This window comes from Protomyctophum bolini (assembly GCF_963924005.1).
Source record: "Protomyctophum bolini genome assembly, chromosome: 10".
NCBI lineage: Eukaryota > Metazoa > Chordata > Actinopteri > Myctophiformes > Myctophidae > Protomyctophum > Protomyctophum bolini.
The window spans coordinates 23,920,151-23,937,149 of record NC_137871.1 but is presented as its reverse complement, the minus strand read 5'-3'; the positions used below and the strand labels follow the sequence as shown (position 1 = coordinate 23,937,149).

Genomic DNA, 16,999 nt, shown 5'->3' with positions numbered 1-16,999 from the left:
ATGATGAAAAACGGCGCGCTATAGTATGCCGTACGATATGGGCTATAGCCCATGGTCCAAAATAATGAGAAACGAGGATAACTTTTTTTTCCAAAATTTCAAAAAACATGGGCTATAACCCATCGTTTTTGTCAAATTGCGGAATTGCGGAAATTGACGAAATGGTAATTGCGGAAATGGAAATTGCGGAAATTGCGGATTTTTTTTCTTCATTTTTTTCAAATCCTCAAAAATGATGAAAAACGGCGCGCTATAGTATGCCGTACGATATGGGCTATAGTCCACGGTCCAAAATGATGAGAAACGAGGCTAACTTTTTTTTTCAAAATTTCAAAAAACATGGGCTATAACCCATCGTTTTTGTCATTTCGTCATTTTTTTCAAATCTTCAAAAATAATGAAAAACTGCGCGCTATAGTATGCCGTACGACAGGGATACTCAAATAGATTTACCTGTGGGCCACATTACAAAAATGGCAAGGGGCCAGTAGATAAAATTACGACATTAATGATACTTGATAACTTCTCTCTTTCAATTGCTTTATTTTCGCAAAATGTATCAAAGTACAATGTGCATGCACACAATATGTAAATAAATAAATGTGTTACATTTTCTTGCATAAACACAAAGAGCTGTTTCCATAACTGCACAAATTATTGCACATAACATGAGTAGCTGTTATAATAACATAACATGAGTAGCTCTTTGCCTGCCTGCCTGCCTGTCTGTCTGTCCATGAGTAGTTATTTGTCTGTCTGTCAATGAGTAGCTGTCTTACTGTCTGCCTGTCTATGAGTAGCTGTCTGCCTGCCTGTCTATGAGTAGCTGTCTGTCTGTCTGCCTGTCTGTCCAATTGTCCATGAGTAGCTGTCTGTCTGCCTGTCTGAGTAGCTGTCTGCCTGCCTGCCTAATTGTCCATGAGTAGCTGTCTGTCTGCCTGTCTATGAGTAGCTGTCTGCCTTCCTGCCTGTCCAATTGTCCATGAGTAGCTGTCTGTCTGTCTATGAGTAGCTGTCTGCCTGCCTGCCCAATTGTCTATGAGTAGCTGTCTGTCTGTCTATGAGTAGCTGTCTGCCTTCCTGCCTGTCCAATTGTCCATGAGTAGCTGTCTGCCTTCCTGCCTGTCCAATTGTCCATGAGTAGCTGTCTGCCTGCCTGTCCAATTCTCCATGAGTAGCTGTCTGTCTGCCTGTCTATGAGTAGCTGTCTGACTGCCTGCCTGTCCAATTCTCCATGAGTAGCTGTCTGTCTGCCTGTCTATGAGTAGCTGTTTGCCTGCCTGCCAGCCAGCAAGTTGGTTAACAGAAAATAAATTGTTATGGCTGAGTAAAATAAAATACAATAAACACAATTTTCCTGAAAATAGATTACCCAGCTATGACCTTTTTCATGAAAAAAAATGAGTAGTGATATGGCTGACTGAGTAAAATAAAACAATCTACCTGAAAATAGATAGCTATAAGTGAAGAGCAATTTCCGCAATTACCATTTCCGCATATGATATAGCCGAATATGATTAATATTATATATTATTTATTTATTTTTACCAGATTTTGTACAATTATACATTCTGGGCGCGGTTTCCACTCTAGCAGCACCTCGGGGGGTGTGGCGTGCAAACCATTCAGGTGCGATCCTAAATCATGCGTCATGACCGTACCTTCGTTGTAGAGCTAGCTGATAAAGGCAAAAGACATGATTACATTTTGATCACGTCATCACAACAAAACAGTAAGTTACAAAAGGTTAACTCTGGTTCTTTGACTATTCGGTTCCGGCTCTAAAAAAAATATCAACCGAATATGCATTTTTTTTGCCACTATTCGGCTCGAATAGTTTTGGCGGCAAAGAATATTGGCTGCATCCCTAGTGCGCAGTGCTCTTGCCCCATACGGGCATCATGGTGGCCGTCTTTCTGAGAGCCTGCAGTCTGTCCCAATGGCCGCTCTCGTCTGCCTCGGCAGCGTCCAAGTCCAGGGAGCTCCGGATGAGTGCTTTGAGCCGGTCCGTCCCCAGGCCGCTGCAGGCAGACACTGGCACCACGTGTCGAAATGTCAGCTGTTTGGTCGGGACCATGTCGGGAGGCAACAGGTGGAGGAACTCTGCGAGAGAGAGAGAGAGAGAGAGGTGTTATAACAGGCCTAGTAGTGGGAAAAGTTACTCAAATAAAAAGCAATACTGCAATGTAGAAATAAAGTAAAAATCCGGAATTCAAAGTGTACTTGAGTAAAAAGTACAAAGGTATCGGCAAAAAAGCAATACTGCAATGTAGAAATACTCTGTTACAAGTAAAAATCCGGAATTCAAAGTGTACTTGAGTAAAAAGTACAAAGGTATCGGCATGAGAATGTACTTAAACAAAAGTGGAAAGTAGTCATTATGCAGAATGTCGCATTTAGAGTGTCCCATTTGTCCCATTTGTCCCACTCTAAATGTCCCATTTACAGTTTAGAGTATAGAATATTTTGAAAATAGCCGATCTACAAGCTCACAATGCGTCGCACCGCGACACATTGTGAGTATGTCAAGGACCTACAAATTGACACTAATTAGCCTGCAGACCCCCATTTGAAAATAATATGCCAGGGACCCCATAAGAGAGGATTTTAGCGGCTCTAGCAGTGTGGTCAACCTGTTCAAATCCAAGGACCCCAGTTCGACATGCATTATAATAATAATAAAACTTTTTTTATATAGCACCTTTCATGACATGAAATGCAGCTCAAAGTGCTTTACAGAGAAATGGAGAAAAGCAAGGCAACGACAAGCAGTAATGCAATACACTGAGGACATGAATAACAAAAAATAAAATATCAATTAAAAGCAATGTTGTAGAAGTGGGTTTTGAGCTGTGCTTTAAAAATGTCTACAGAGGCTGCCTGACGAAGGTACAGTGGGAGGTTGTTCCATGCAGTCGGTCCGTAGAAGCAAAAAGCTGCTTCCCCGTATTTTTTAGTTGCCAGTTGCCAGTTGCCAGTTTAGTTTAGGCAAAGCGAGCAGGCCAGCAGTGGAAGACCTTAGGGGGCGGTTTGGGACATTTAGGCAGGCAGTCATGTAGGTAGGAAGGTGCGAGACCATTGAGAGTTTTATACACAAGTAAAATAGAACCGGAAGCCAGTGCAGTGAAGCCAAAACTGGAGTAATATGTTCTCTCATCTTAGTTCTAGTTAAAACTCTAGCTGCTGCATTTTGGACAAGTTGTAATCTGTTGTTTTCTTAGGCAGTCCAGAAAAAAGTGCATTGCAGTAATCAAGCAGAGAAAAAACAAAGGCGTGGATTAGCGTTTTTGCATCGTCCAAAGACAAATAGGCTCTGATTCGTGCAATATTTCTAAGGTGAAAAAAGGCAATCTTGGTAACATGATTAATGTGTGAATTAAAATTCAATTATTATAGGCTTCAGACCCCTATTTAATGGCATTTCTATCTCTGGGACCCCAATTTATATTGTAAAATCAATGTTTAATTTAACTCTGAGAGTGTACAAATGGAACCAAATGGACCCATTGGTTCCATTTGTACACTCTCAGGGTTACAGACCCGTAATGGTCCATTTGGTTCCAAACTATCATTTAGCTGGGGACCCCCTGGAACTCCCTCAAGGACCCCTGGGGGTTCCCGGACCCCACTTTGGGAACCACTGCTTTACACCACTGATAACAGGCAAACCATTTTGACAGGAAGAAATTATTTTTACAGTCCATCGGACTCACCGTGTGGGTTTTCAAGCTGCTCCTGTAGCTCTGCCAGTCTGTCCTCCGCATCGGGGAGGTCCATCTTATTCACGGCAAGCAGCGCAGGCTTACACAGTAGCTCCTTCTTATAAAGCTCCAACTCCTGCAGGAGGAGATTCAACGTCATAGATTCACTTATTCACCCCATTGTGATATTCCATAGAACATGGAAACCCCCCCGACCACCACACACCAATATTTATATTTGAACCGGGACCCCCAAAATAACAATATTTGAACTAGGGACCCCCCCCCCCCAAAAAAAACAACAATATTTGGACTAGGGACCCCCCCAAAATAACAATATTTGGACTAGGGACCCCCCCAAAATAATAATATTTGGACTAGGGACCGCCCCAAAATAACAATATTTGAACCAACCCAACCTTGATAAGCACTTGGAATGTAAGAGTTACATTAGAGTTACAGGCATTACATTTTGTCCGACTTGGTTCCACAGATATTGTGGGGAATCTACAGGCAATTTTTACAATATTTGCCTCTTTCCATTCCATTAAATATTACTTAACTTGACAATTTGGACAGTTTTTTATAGTATATATAGTTATTGATTACTTTTGATTCAGTAATTGTCTCTCTGTATTAAAAATCTCTCATTTTGTGATCTAATCTCCGCTCTGTCAACAGGAATGGTAAATTAGGGCTTCTCTAGGAAATGAAAAAGCATGCATCTACAGTATGAACTGAGGGATTTTCCTGCTGAACTTTAATTACTACGCACAATTACCCAGACGGCTCAGTTTACTCTCCCTTTTGCATTTTAGTGATTGGTAAAAGCATCGTAAAACTTTGCTCGAGGTTTGAGTTCGTAATCAAGTCATATCACCTGGCCCGATTACTGTATCTCTAGATACTGTGTGACTGGTTCTCACCCTAGTCAGCAGCTGCACGGCTTCAAAGGCCGACCTGAACGGCGTTTTGCTGGCCAACTGGAACCCACAGACATCCACCTGCAGGACGAGAGAGAGAGCGAGAGAGCGAGAGAGAGAGAGAGATGAGCATCACTACAACATGATGAACCATTACAGCATTCTACCGTACTACTACTGTTGTTAGTGCATGCTTTATTTGGCCCAGAAGCATATCTGATTGTTCAACACAAAACCACAAAAGGCATACAAGACAGCAAGTAGCAACATACAGGTACTGCGCATCAGCACCAAAACATAACCCACGGGGAAGACCGTTGACTGGCCTGCGCTGCTATAATATTATATCACACCATAAAGTTATATCGTTGACCTAAGGCGTTATATTAAAAAGGATATAGTATGATTTAAAAAAAAGAGTCTAAGGCCTATGTCTTTTTCATTCACAAATTACTTTGGACATGTGGAAAACGTAACATGCAGAGTGACGCATTACTCTACCTGGGTTACATCATCTTCTGATAATTCAATATGTTTTGACATGAAATAATAATCCCGTCCTGTACCGTGTAGTATTTTGTTTCATTAGCACGAGCGTGAGAAAATAGGCTGCAGCTGCTCTGAACACATATGGACACGGTAACGGTAAAGATATCAAGGATTCGACAGTGTTGTTTCCACTGTTATGCTGTGCAACACGGAAGTGACATGGACTCGAAGCAGTTTATAAACCACAGTCAGTGTCCCTGATGAATTGTATTTTCATTCAACCGGACAGAGTCAACTTTTCACCGCTGTTTGGGAAATCCTGGTGACGGTCAGGAAAACCTGGGGTCCCTTCTCGCGTACCAGTGGAACATGTTCCTCCGCGGACATAGTGGACCAAACTCCTGTACCTCAGCACTAACTACTATTACTCACCACAAACAGCAGTTGTTTGGTTCTCTCCACGTGTTTGAGGAACTTGTGGCCCATGCCCTTGTTGAGGTGAGCGCCTTCTATCAGGCCAGGAAGATCAGCTAGTGAAATCTAGGGACATATAAACAACTTACATACTATATAGGTACTGTATAAGGCTTGTGGAATAAAGCAAAATAGAAAATTGTCAAGCCAAATTCTAAATCTGTGATTTGTGAAACAGCAGGAAAGAGGCATCCTACATCCTAAGACTGAGATCTTTGATTCGTGATAAGACATACAAGGACATGAAATCAAAGGACATACAAACTACTTATACAGTAGGGTTCAAGGGTTGTAGTCGGCCTTCACTCACCTGTTTGTGATCCGTGTACATCAGTTTTCCAATTTCTGGTCTTACGGTGGTGACTGTTGAGTGAGATAATGACATTTTTAGAAAGATGCTGATATGAAGTGAGTGAGTGAGTGAGTGAGTGAGTGAGTGTGTGCGTGCGTGCCTGCTAGTTATACTCACAGGCATAGTTAGCAACCTGCGGAGTTGCATGGGACAGGGCAGACAGTAGGGAAGATTTTCCTGCATTGGGAAACCTGTTGGCATTCCAGAAGTTCAGAACATCAAATGTGTGTGAACTGTAATCGTGTAAAGCAGTGGCTGCCTCTCAAACGTTTTCATAACAAGGTACCTTAAAGTAATATACATTTGCCCACAGCCGCCACAGAACCCAATCCGAAAATATGTCGTGCCAGGGAAATTGTTTCACAATCATAGTTTGTTTTGGGGGAAAGCAATACTTTTGTGACATTTTTAAAAGCTCTGTGGAAGTATTTCTATTTTTGAGGGGCCCCTATGCACAGCTTTGTGTGTTTGTACCACGGAAATGATTTGATTGGCTGAGCACGGAATGTGGTGTAGATGACATAACATTGGTCCGGTTCCCATAGCAAAGCCCCACCGTTCCAACTATGGGATTGCATATATATTCTGAGTAGAGAGCAGTGGAAGGGAAGAATAACAGAAGTCAATGCAAGCTTCCACATCAGTGGAAGCTTGCATTGCATTGCATCTCTTTATTTGTTCGCTCTGGTGTCGAATTTTGCAGAGATTCGCAGGCGAACTACAACACCTCTGACCAATCAGAATGCAGCCCAAACTGCGTTGCTGTGTATAAACAGCGGCGTACCGTTCAATAGCTGTCAACAGAGCAGCAGCACCTCCCCTCCTACAACTCTGTTGGGTGTGTGTGTGTGTGTATGGCCCAAATTGGCTGACATCACCCTATTTATAATTTTATTTATATCCTTTTTCATACGCTTTATTTATATTCCCTTTAAGGCTTGAATACAATATATTATCTATATGGTTTATTGAATCATAACGCTACTGACCAACATTTGCACACACGAGCCATCAGTGCTGTGTGTGTGTGTGTGTGTGTGTGTGTTCCCTCACCCCACCATGCCCAGGTCGGCAATAAGTTTGAGGTCCAGCCGGATGTGTTTGACTTGACCTTTACTGGGGTGGAACGCAGAGTGGAGAGAGCCACCCCGCCCGCCCTTTGCCACCAACACTCGCTCCCCTTCTGCATTCAGCTCACCTACAGCCAACAGCCAGACAAGAGGTGGACACAAAAACAGTCAGTCACAAAATGAAATCTTTTGCAGGACATATAGTACAGTACAGGTTTTTTATTTTTTAATACTTGTCTGATGGATCTGAGAATTTCATTTCGATTAGTTTAACTAGAAGCTCGACCGGCCTAAATGGAATGCCAGCGAAAACCTTGGGAACTTTCTATTTGGGAAGAGCGGCTGAGATTGTCTCAACAGTCTTCGAAATTAAGTATTGTTGTGCTGAGCAGAATTGATGGAAATACAAAATAAGTCACAGATCAGAGAGAAAAAAATTGTTTATACTCAAACTAAACATACTAATCATCAACAGTATTGGTATGGTATCCCCTCACTAGTTTGTCAGATAGTTTCCACATACATCACAATACATACCGCAAGGAATCTTTTAAATCAGCCTATGACTTCAATTCATTCCGGTGTGATGTGTTTTTGTTTCGGTGTCCATAAATCGAGATCCCTTCCATCAACGCAAACAGACATTGTTTGGCAACAGTTTTATGCCCATATATGGAGGTCACGTCACAGTACTAAGTCCTGGACAATGAACAAATATGGAGACAATACTGACAATACCTGGCCAAGAAGCAAACCGCAGAGAATGTGGCAGAGGCCTGAATTCAGAAAGATCATCTGAAATAAATACTGAAGTCGAACAACATTGACTTCAGAGAGAAAAGGAGTTTAAAATCAAAGAGGCTACAGCACTGGGCTCCCACGGCAATTCCTCTCTCTCTCTCTCTCTCTCATAATGTTTGGCGCAGTGGTCAGCAGCAGCTACACACACTGCTGCGGTTATTGGCAGTGCATCCAATAACACCCAATGCCCTGAATGTGTGAATCGCTTACCTTTTGCTGCTCGTTTTCAGAAGAATTAATCCAAGGTTTGTCATATGGTTTAAAGTAGTCATAAACTTTAGCTGGTCAGTCAGTGTGTGCAGAGTGAGAAGCAGCACTGCTCTGCTGATTCAATTGATATGACCTAGATATGTCATATGCGCAACTGACTGGCAAGATAATTAGATATTTGGCAACACCTATTTGTGGAATACCAATAGTATAATTTATAAAAGGCTTTCATATAGCTTACTCTTAGGCTACATTTCGGGGGGGTTAATTTAGTTATACTTGCAAATTGAAGGCCAAAATAAACATGAATGAATGAATTAAATTAATGTTCACAAAGGGCCTCGCATTTTTCCCAGACGCCTCTGGTGACGGTCATAGTGCGGTGTTTCCCAAACTCTTTAGCCCGTGACCCAAAAGAGAAATTTGAGGTCTTCCCGGGACCCAAACTAGTGAAAATAGCAGCTCACAACACGTCACTTTGTGAGCTTGTAGATCTGCTAATTTCACTACTACTTAAACATTTGTTCTCTAATTTATAGAACTTTTTTAAATTTTCTTGGATTTCTTCATGAAATGACTGAAAAAACATTGAATTTGTTGAATTGAATTCATGAAAAATGTTGCAGTTTTGTTTGAGACTGTATTTTGAAAAAGTTTTTAAACAATAAATATTAACTATTTTTTGTGCTGCTAGCTGGTAGCATAAATGTAGTTAACTTATGCCAGCGCCTGTGTCCAGCCGTCCACTAAGAGAATCGGTTTCCTCCCCGCTGTACTAAGCATTAAAGTATGAGGTATAAAGTACAGCAGCCATGTGTTCCTAAAACAGAAAGATTGGGTATTGGGTAAGACTGACGTTATGCATCTTTCAGGACCTTTCACTGCTTTGTCTCAACCATTACTCAATGGCTCTGGTCTCAGCCACTGCGGTAGATATTTTGACATTCCGTTTTTGTTTTGTTTATGTTGCCACTACTGTTGGAGCAGCCATAAACTACACAGGTTCATCCCGATGTTCTGGGCATCTTTGTAATGTTAGTGTTAGTAAAAAGCAGGTAAAAGAGTAACGTTTGAAGCAGCTTGGTGCGCGGAAACCGCAGATGTGTCGTCTCCGCCTACAGGAAATACGTAGGCTGCGACCATGAGACCCGCTACGGAATCAGTCAATAGAGACACACGCCCCCACAAATTCCACGCCCCCAAATGAGACAGCGTCCCCACTTCTGGTCCGTTGGAACAGTGTACTGCAGGCCAGCCCTTTGAAATTCAACTGTAGTTAGCCTACTTTTAAAATAATATGAAATTAACTGAAGACTATATTGATTTGAATAAAAATAGGTTTCCAAATGTATGAAGTGTCTTTGTCAACATATATTGTTGTTTTCTCAATAGAGGATGTATTTCACATTTAATTTACCACTTGAATGAGTTACCCATAATGTTAACAGAGCAGAGTGGAGACGGCAGACAGAGAACCTGTCGCTTATAAGGGACGTCACTGCCTTTACGAGACTACGAGCGCCGACTTTGAATAGTGGAATTCTCAATATACATCCCGATCCCGACTGACTTTGTTATTGCGAATGCAATGAGCACTTACTATGAGACCTAGCAGAGAACCTGTCGCTTATAAGGGACGTCACTGCCTTTACGAGACTACGAGCGCCGACTTTGAATAGTGGAATTCTCAATATACATCCCGATCCCGACTGACTTTGTTATTGCAAATGCAATGAGCACTTACTATGAGACCTAGCAGATCATGTCTGTCTGTCTGTCTGTCTGTGTGTCCCCCCCTTTGTGCCCATATATGGAGCTGAGTGATTTGTTTGTGATTGATGCAACACACTCCATATTTGGACGTATAGCTGCTTTGGGGACTCCTTATATGGTTATGGCTAAGTTAAAAACTTAACTTAAAAATAACTTAACTTAAAAAAATAATAACTTAAAAATAAATCATAAAAAGATGCTGTTTAGATCATTTTCAACAAATACATCACATATAAAACGAAATACAACAAATATATCTGGGTATTGAAAACCTCAAGGGATGCAACCGTGATGTATATATCGTGCAACCACTTTGACTTGAGATTTACAATGCTAGCACTTTTCACAAACTGATGGAGTATATTATAGTACATTGTGGGTTGTATATTGAGATGGCAGGTATGTGACATTGAAAAGGACAAAAGAAAAATATGGGACACTTTATTAGAACACAAAATAAATCGCTACAGCCTCAGTAATGGACCAGTGAAATGAGGGTATTTTATGATCTCATAGGGATTGCATTGACAGCTGCAGTACACCGTTGAAACGGACCAGAAGTGGGGCCGCAGTCTCATTTGGGGGGCGTGAAATTCGTCCCCGTGTGTCTCTATATGGTGGGGAACGAACATGTACATACTTGGCTGATAACGTCCCATAGCTGGGGGGTACGAATATATTCTTACTTCACAGTAAAAGAGTAAAAGAAGAGAAGAAGAAAAACGAAATGTAGGAAACTAAATAAATAAAGGACCCATAAAAATGGGTCCCGACCCAGTGGTGGGGAACCAGTTGTGCATGTACATTGTGCATGTAGGTGCTTTTCTTTTTTTACATACCAAGCAGTTGGCCATCATCGCTGGTAACGGTGATACCCACAGGAGCGCAGATCTCCTCGTCCTGTCCCTTCTCCCCTCTCAAAGCACGGATACTGAAACACAAACACAATCTCACCTCCACTCCTACTGCCAACGCTTTTAAACCATTAAGACCGTAACGCATCTGTGTCACCTACCTTAACTTTTAATCACTTTAACCAATATTTTAAACTTTAGCTATTGAAAAATAGCAGATATACTATAAGCTCACTTATAGTATATCACTCGGTGCCGCGCATTTTTTTTAAATCATGGAAATTTGTGCAAATCTTTGAATATAATATTCTTTCACAGCAATTTTTTTAACTCAAATATTTGCTTCTGCGGGGTCCTTGGAACAACATATTTTCAGATCTGAAAATGCATATATATATATATATATATATTTTTTTTTTTAACTGTGAGGATTTAGAAGATATTTGTAGAGTCAGGTCCTCAGGTCTTAATGGGTTGAATAACATGAGAATGTCAGGGATTCACTTGCATTGCAATTGCCAATTACTATTAATGAATTACTTATTTTAGGTAGGCTATATCGCCCTCTTGGAACGAGGACCGTGTCCTGACTTTCTTCAATACTCCATCCCTTGAATTGTTATGCAATGACTGAGGAAAGCCAGTCAAATGCCTACAGTATTGTGCAAACCAACCAACTACCACCAAACAAATACAATCAGCATTTACACTGTAGTACACACCGTAATCCACTTGCAACTCTTGAGAGTATTCATCAAATTCACCCAATTCTATTACATTTGTACACTCAGGGTTAATTACCAATATATTTTGACTTTCACTGACTCAGACCAACCTGCTGTTAACTCCCACCGCTCCTAAAAAGCGTTTCTGGGGATATTTGTCCTTGATTTTCTTCAGGGTTATGTCTTTTGTGGCCGTCACCCACACATCTCCGCCTTTCCCCCCTTGGCCCCCCAGCCGGGGCAGCCCCATGCCCCCACAACCTCCACGGACGTACAGGCGCAGGTTGTCCACAAAGTTCCCATACTGGGGGAGAGAAAACGTTTTTGATTATTAGACCACCAGCCAGTCCAATCTGTTATACATTATTATTCTATATAAATGTCATATTACATGTGCTCTATCTGTGTTACTTTGTACATGATCCTACAGACATGTGGCATCCGTTTGTATACATGTGTAGTTGTGTACATTATTGTTACATTATGATAGGTATAATAGGTCTAGGATAATGTACATAGCTGAAGATGTCTGTTTTTATGAATTATTTTATTAGTTATTACATTCATTAGCCTGTAGAATGATATTTAGTACATCAGTGATTCTAGGTGATTTTAGACTAGACGCAATAGCCGCAATTGTTTTTTATAATGGGATGAATCTAGAGTTGCAATACCCTCCATTGACTCATCCCATTGTACCACCAGCCCCGGTGCGGGAGGCGGTACAATGGGATGTCAATAAGGAAGTCAAGGAAGGAAGGAAGAGAGAATTTAATATCAGCCAAAACGGTCAAACAAAGTACTTAACGGCTTCTGCGCCAATGAAAATTCTCAGACGTTTCCGTTGTCTCCTATAGCCGATATATGCTTCTTTTGAAACATCTCACCACCACCAAAAGGCTGCAGCACGGCCTTTTCCGAGGGTATGTACGTCTGTATACCATTTTGCATGGAATAGATGCAAAGGGACCCTATGTAAAGTCATCCAAATGTTAATCTAGTTCCCATGTCCGTTTTGAGTTGTGATGGCTTTGATTGATTGAAATATTTATTAACAGTTTGCAGAATTACAGTACATTTCAAGCACAAACTCAATACAAAGACTGTTAACTGTGAGTGGACGACCCAATTAAGCATTACACTTGTTTACAACAGGTTCAATTCATCAAAACATTTAGAGACATACAAATAGACACTTCTATATAGTTAAAGAACAGAACAGGAATTCATCATAAAGGAAGCAAAAAGGGAAAAGAAACATATACAGTGAGGGGAAAGGGGGGGCGGTGGGGGGGGATTCAGATTTTTATACCCTATGATTTGATTAGGATTACAAAATGTCATGGCTAGAATGGATCACTGTAGTACCCTCCATGACTGGGAAACTTTATGCTGACAAATGGAGGACAAAGTTCGAATCCCGTCAGAAACAAACGTTATGTATAGTCATTATTTCATCGATGCGTTTATATTGACGCATTACATGGGCAGCTGGGCTGCATAGTTAATAGTTAATGTATGCGACACATATGTTTACTCATAGTTGCATTCATAAAACGTATTGTTTAATTGTTGTACATAGACAGTCACGGGAAGAAGGCAAGTGTCTTCCTGTTTCTCAACAACAATCACAAGAACAAAACACACGGATCGTTTGGGGGAGACGGGTAGACACCCTTATAAGGGTGTCTACCCGTCTCCCCCAAACGAGAATCAGATCGGTACGTAAGTGTAGGATATTGCAACTCTAGATGCATCCCATTATACGAGTAAGACGCGCAAACGCGGGAAGCGAACGCAGCTCGTACATATTTGGGTTTTGGACGTATAGCTGCTTTGGGGACTCCTTATATGGTGCCCCTTTTGTGCCCATATATGGAGCTGAGTGGACCTGGCCCCTTTTGTGCCCATATATGGAGCTGAGTGATTGCTGATGCAACACACTCCATATTTGGATAGCGGGACAGACAGACACACACACAGACAGACAGACAGACAGACAGACAGACAGACAGACAGACAGACAGACATGATCTGCTAGGTCTCATAGTAAGTGCTCACTGCATTCGCAAAAACAAATCTAGAGTTGCAAATTGCGGCTAGATCGACATATCTGTATTTGATCGATTCTGACATTTGCATAGATACGAAAGTAAATGTGACATGACGATTATGATAGTCATGTTTCAGGACTAGTCTTTACTCTTGATCCAAGGCTACGTGATATCTGTGATTAGTAATTCTGTAAAGCACTTTAAGTTGTAACTTCGTTTGGGAGATCGCTATACAAATACAAAATGCATCATCGATTAAACGGTGAATTTGCATACCATCTCCAAAGAGTAGAGATTGTGTTTGCCTGTCATTTGAGCTATTATTTGTAAACAGTGTAATCACACTTGCAAGACCCGACGGTGGCCATACAAGGTAACCAATACATCATGCATTATTAACTGACCGCAACTGACCTTATAGCAATATTGTTTCTACAAACAATTCTCTCTAGTAACAGCCTATTTTCTACTAACCTTCCGCCAGCAGATCCTACTGATGTGAACCATCTTGAATGGATTTTAACGTGGGGAAGGCATAGGAGGGAACGTGGGATTTCTGACCGCTGTATTTCCTGTTTGCCACGGTCCAGCCCCGCCCACAACATGTACGTCACTCAGAGCGTCACCCAAGAGTGCTGCCCTGGCGCTGCCCCTGGTGCAGGTGCAATGATTTTATTTAATGCGTAGGTGTCGCTGTTTAGACGTGTAAATAATGCCTCACTAACACGCAATGAATAAACGTTTTGGAATTGTGCATGCGTTCTGCGCTGTTAAGGTAGGCTGCTTAAAATGCTGTTTGCGTCTAAACAATAAACACATAAAAACATTATATAGGGCTTGACTGGATGCTTGTCACGATGACGATGCCAGTCGACTATAACCATATATGGAGTAAAGTTCTACATTGGCATGATGATGTCAGCACTGGAATGGAGCTCTTGTCATGGTATATTATCAGTATAATGTCAAATCTGGGAATACATTTCTTACCAATAATTTTCTTCACCAATGTGTTTGTGAAGGTGTCTTCAGTAGACACCTTCTAGTAGACATAACATATCCCACATTTGTTTCTATTCAACCACCCTAGGGGAAGTTTTGACAGCTGCTGAAAACTATGGTGCAACCATTAGGCCTATAAGGAAAAATGTTCTACATTTCATTATGCTTTAAGTAACATGTCAGTAACAGTAACGTGTCGAACTAGGGTGTATTTGTGACGGGGGTCAAGTGTTCTTTTTCTTTCTTTTTTGTGGTTGCATGATGGCCTTATTTATCTGCTGTTAATGCGATGTTGTTCTCCCTTTTTGTATTACTGTCTTAAACGGAATAAAAAGTTCACGGTCATGTGGCAACCACTGGAGCACACATGAACAGACACTAACCATAGTTATTGTTGTGATCTAAAAGGGCGACCATAAGACCTCTAGAAGTCTCCATCTAACCTTGGGGTGGTGGGTGAGGATCTGCCGAGCCACAGGCATGGAGAACATATGCCAACACAGCGCAGTATTACACATACATTCTAAAGTTTATTACAAACATACAGAATATATATAAATATATGTAGGACAGTGGATCTATGACGTCCCTATAGCCATGATAAGGACAGAATGAGCAGGAACACACTTGCATCTCATATATTGTACATACAGTAAAGTCAGTCCCTCTGATGCAGTAGTAGACAAATCATCAGGGCATGGTTATCAATATGCTTATGCAGATAAATGTGTTGTCACTGAGTCAGTCAGCTGAGGCCATGAATTATAACAGTTATTTTTAATAGAAGTGCTCAGTGTGAATGGCACACTGACACCGCACTCCCGGGTCCTCTGTGATATGCACATACCGGTATGTTTGAGGTTGATCGGTCAAACGTTCTCGAGATATGTGAAGGACAGATACACATGCATGCAGGCAAGCACACTGAGCTTTCGTGATTTAGCTTATATCTTACAATACATTTCAGTGGGCTCTGGCCTGTAACCTAATTATTGCAGAAGTTAAATGTTGAGTTTGGTAAAGAGACAGTACATTCAACCATTTGCATATAGCCTACTGTGGTTGAAACCCACTTAAAACCGAGTTGACCGGATTCCCAAGCGAAGGGCTAAGCCTGCTACTAGGCCTGCTCTTGTTTTAGTTTGACACTAAATATACACACCAGACATCGCCGATCTCACAACCCCAGAAGAGTGATGGTTCAGTCAGGACAACTCAAGGATGGATGTAATATATATTTATTGAATATAAGATGAGCAATACAGTATATGTATTATGGTTTGGCGATGTATTGGATATGCTTTTTAGGTACTCAGATCAAGCGCATCAGTCCCGGCCATAGGGACTGCAAATCCCCCGTACCTAAACAGTAGATCCAAAACGACAGGTGGTAGCTGGGGTGGAGGTGGGTGAGCAGCAGGTTTGTATGCAGTGGCACATTGATACAGCTGCAGCAGTAATTGAGCAAACCTCCGGTTAAAGTAGCCGGTATGAAGATGGAGTGAGTGTGTGATTGGCTGAGTGAATCATGTGAATGAGAGCGTGATGCTGAGGCGGCCCAATTAACGGCTGGCAGCAACTGCACTGAGGTTCCCTGACTGAACTTGCTCTGGCATGTCTACGACAGGCACAAATGCTCATTAGTGTTGTAGTGGATAAGTCAGTTCAAGTCATTGAAACTGTAGAATAGAGCAGTGGTTCTCAACGTTTTAACCTAGGCCATGAGCCCCCCAAAACTGACAATTTAACTAGGGACCCCCCACCCTGACAAGCACTTACAGTACTTATACATTTAGTTTGACATCTATCTAATGTGCGTGCGTGCGTTCGTGTGTGCGTACGCGTGTGTACGTAACTCCTTTCACCCCACCAACTTCAAATTTGGCACAGGCATTCCATACCACCACAGGGTGGAGTGCAGTGCCCGGTGCAGAGTGCAGGCTCTGCCAGTGGACCTCACCTGTCGATTCCATGATGTCACATTGAGATTAGGCAACACCCTTCATATTTGGGCATGCCTGATGCTCCATATATAGGAATAAAGGGACACAGGGAGAGAGATACAGAAATCGCCATATATGGGCATAAAAGGGACACAGACAGATCATTGGAACGTGTACAACGGGCATTGCATAGCCAGGTGGGGCATCGATCTCCAACTTCCATCGTCACAGACTCGGTGCTCTACAGCCGGGCACAGGTCTAGTATTCTAAAAATATGTATAATCAAATGACCGCACATTTGTTGACCCACAGGTTGAGAACCACCACTGACAGTGACTAAAGCTTTTTGTTTGCCTGACCCTATAATGACATGTCCGATAAAGGTACCAGAGTTAATACAGATACAGTTTGTTAATGTCATACTCATCGCTGGACCCGTAACATAGGCAACGGTTTGTTTAGTGTGTGACGACAGATCAGCACTTGCTCAACCTATATAAGACATAACACATAAGGTGTATGGTTGTGAATTCCTTACACGTTCCTTAGACGTTGAACAAGGCCTATAGAGTCTAAACTGTATCATCGTAACAACTAAGTATACAGGCTCTGGCTCTGGCATCGAAT

General features: G+C 41.7%; 1 protein-coding gene across 1 annotated transcript; it reads right to left on the bottom strand.

The window, feature by feature from the left end:
- Window positions 1-570: 570 nt before the first annotated feature.
- Window positions 571-14,005, bottom strand: gtpbp10 (GTP-binding protein 10 (putative)). The gene is made up of 10 exons (XM_080773224.1): window positions 13,901-14,005; window positions 11,483-11,676; window positions 10,633-10,724; window positions 6,993-7,137; window positions 6,057-6,130; window positions 5,898-5,950; window positions 5,546-5,653; window positions 4,628-4,705; window positions 3,714-3,837; window positions 571-2,103 (listed from the first exon to the last, which is right to left on the bottom strand). Exons 1-10 carry the CDS (start codon window positions 13,931-13,933, stop codon window positions 1,868-1,870), a joined length of 1,137 nt encoding a protein of 378 aa, XP_080629350.1. The 5' UTR covers window positions 13,934-14,005; the 3' UTR covers window positions 571-1,867.
- Between the last annotated feature and the right edge of the window lie 2,994 nt (window positions 14,006-16,999).

What these genes read in the sequence shown, in the direction of transcription:
- gtpbp10 (XM_080773224.1), bottom strand. Translation starts at nt 13,933, where the DNA reads ATGGTTCACATCAGTAGGATCTGCTGGCGGAAG. An exon ending in GCGGTGGGAGTTAACAGCAG is followed by an intron (nt 10,725 to 11,482) that starts GTTGGTCTGAGT and finishes TTTGTGTTTCAG; the next exon opens with TATCCGTGCTTTGAGAGGGG. An exon ending in CCAAACAACTGCTGTTTGTG is followed by an intron (nt 4,706 to 5,545) that starts GTGAGTAATAGT and finishes CTCGTCCTGCAG; the next exon opens with GTGGATGTCTGTGGGTTCCA.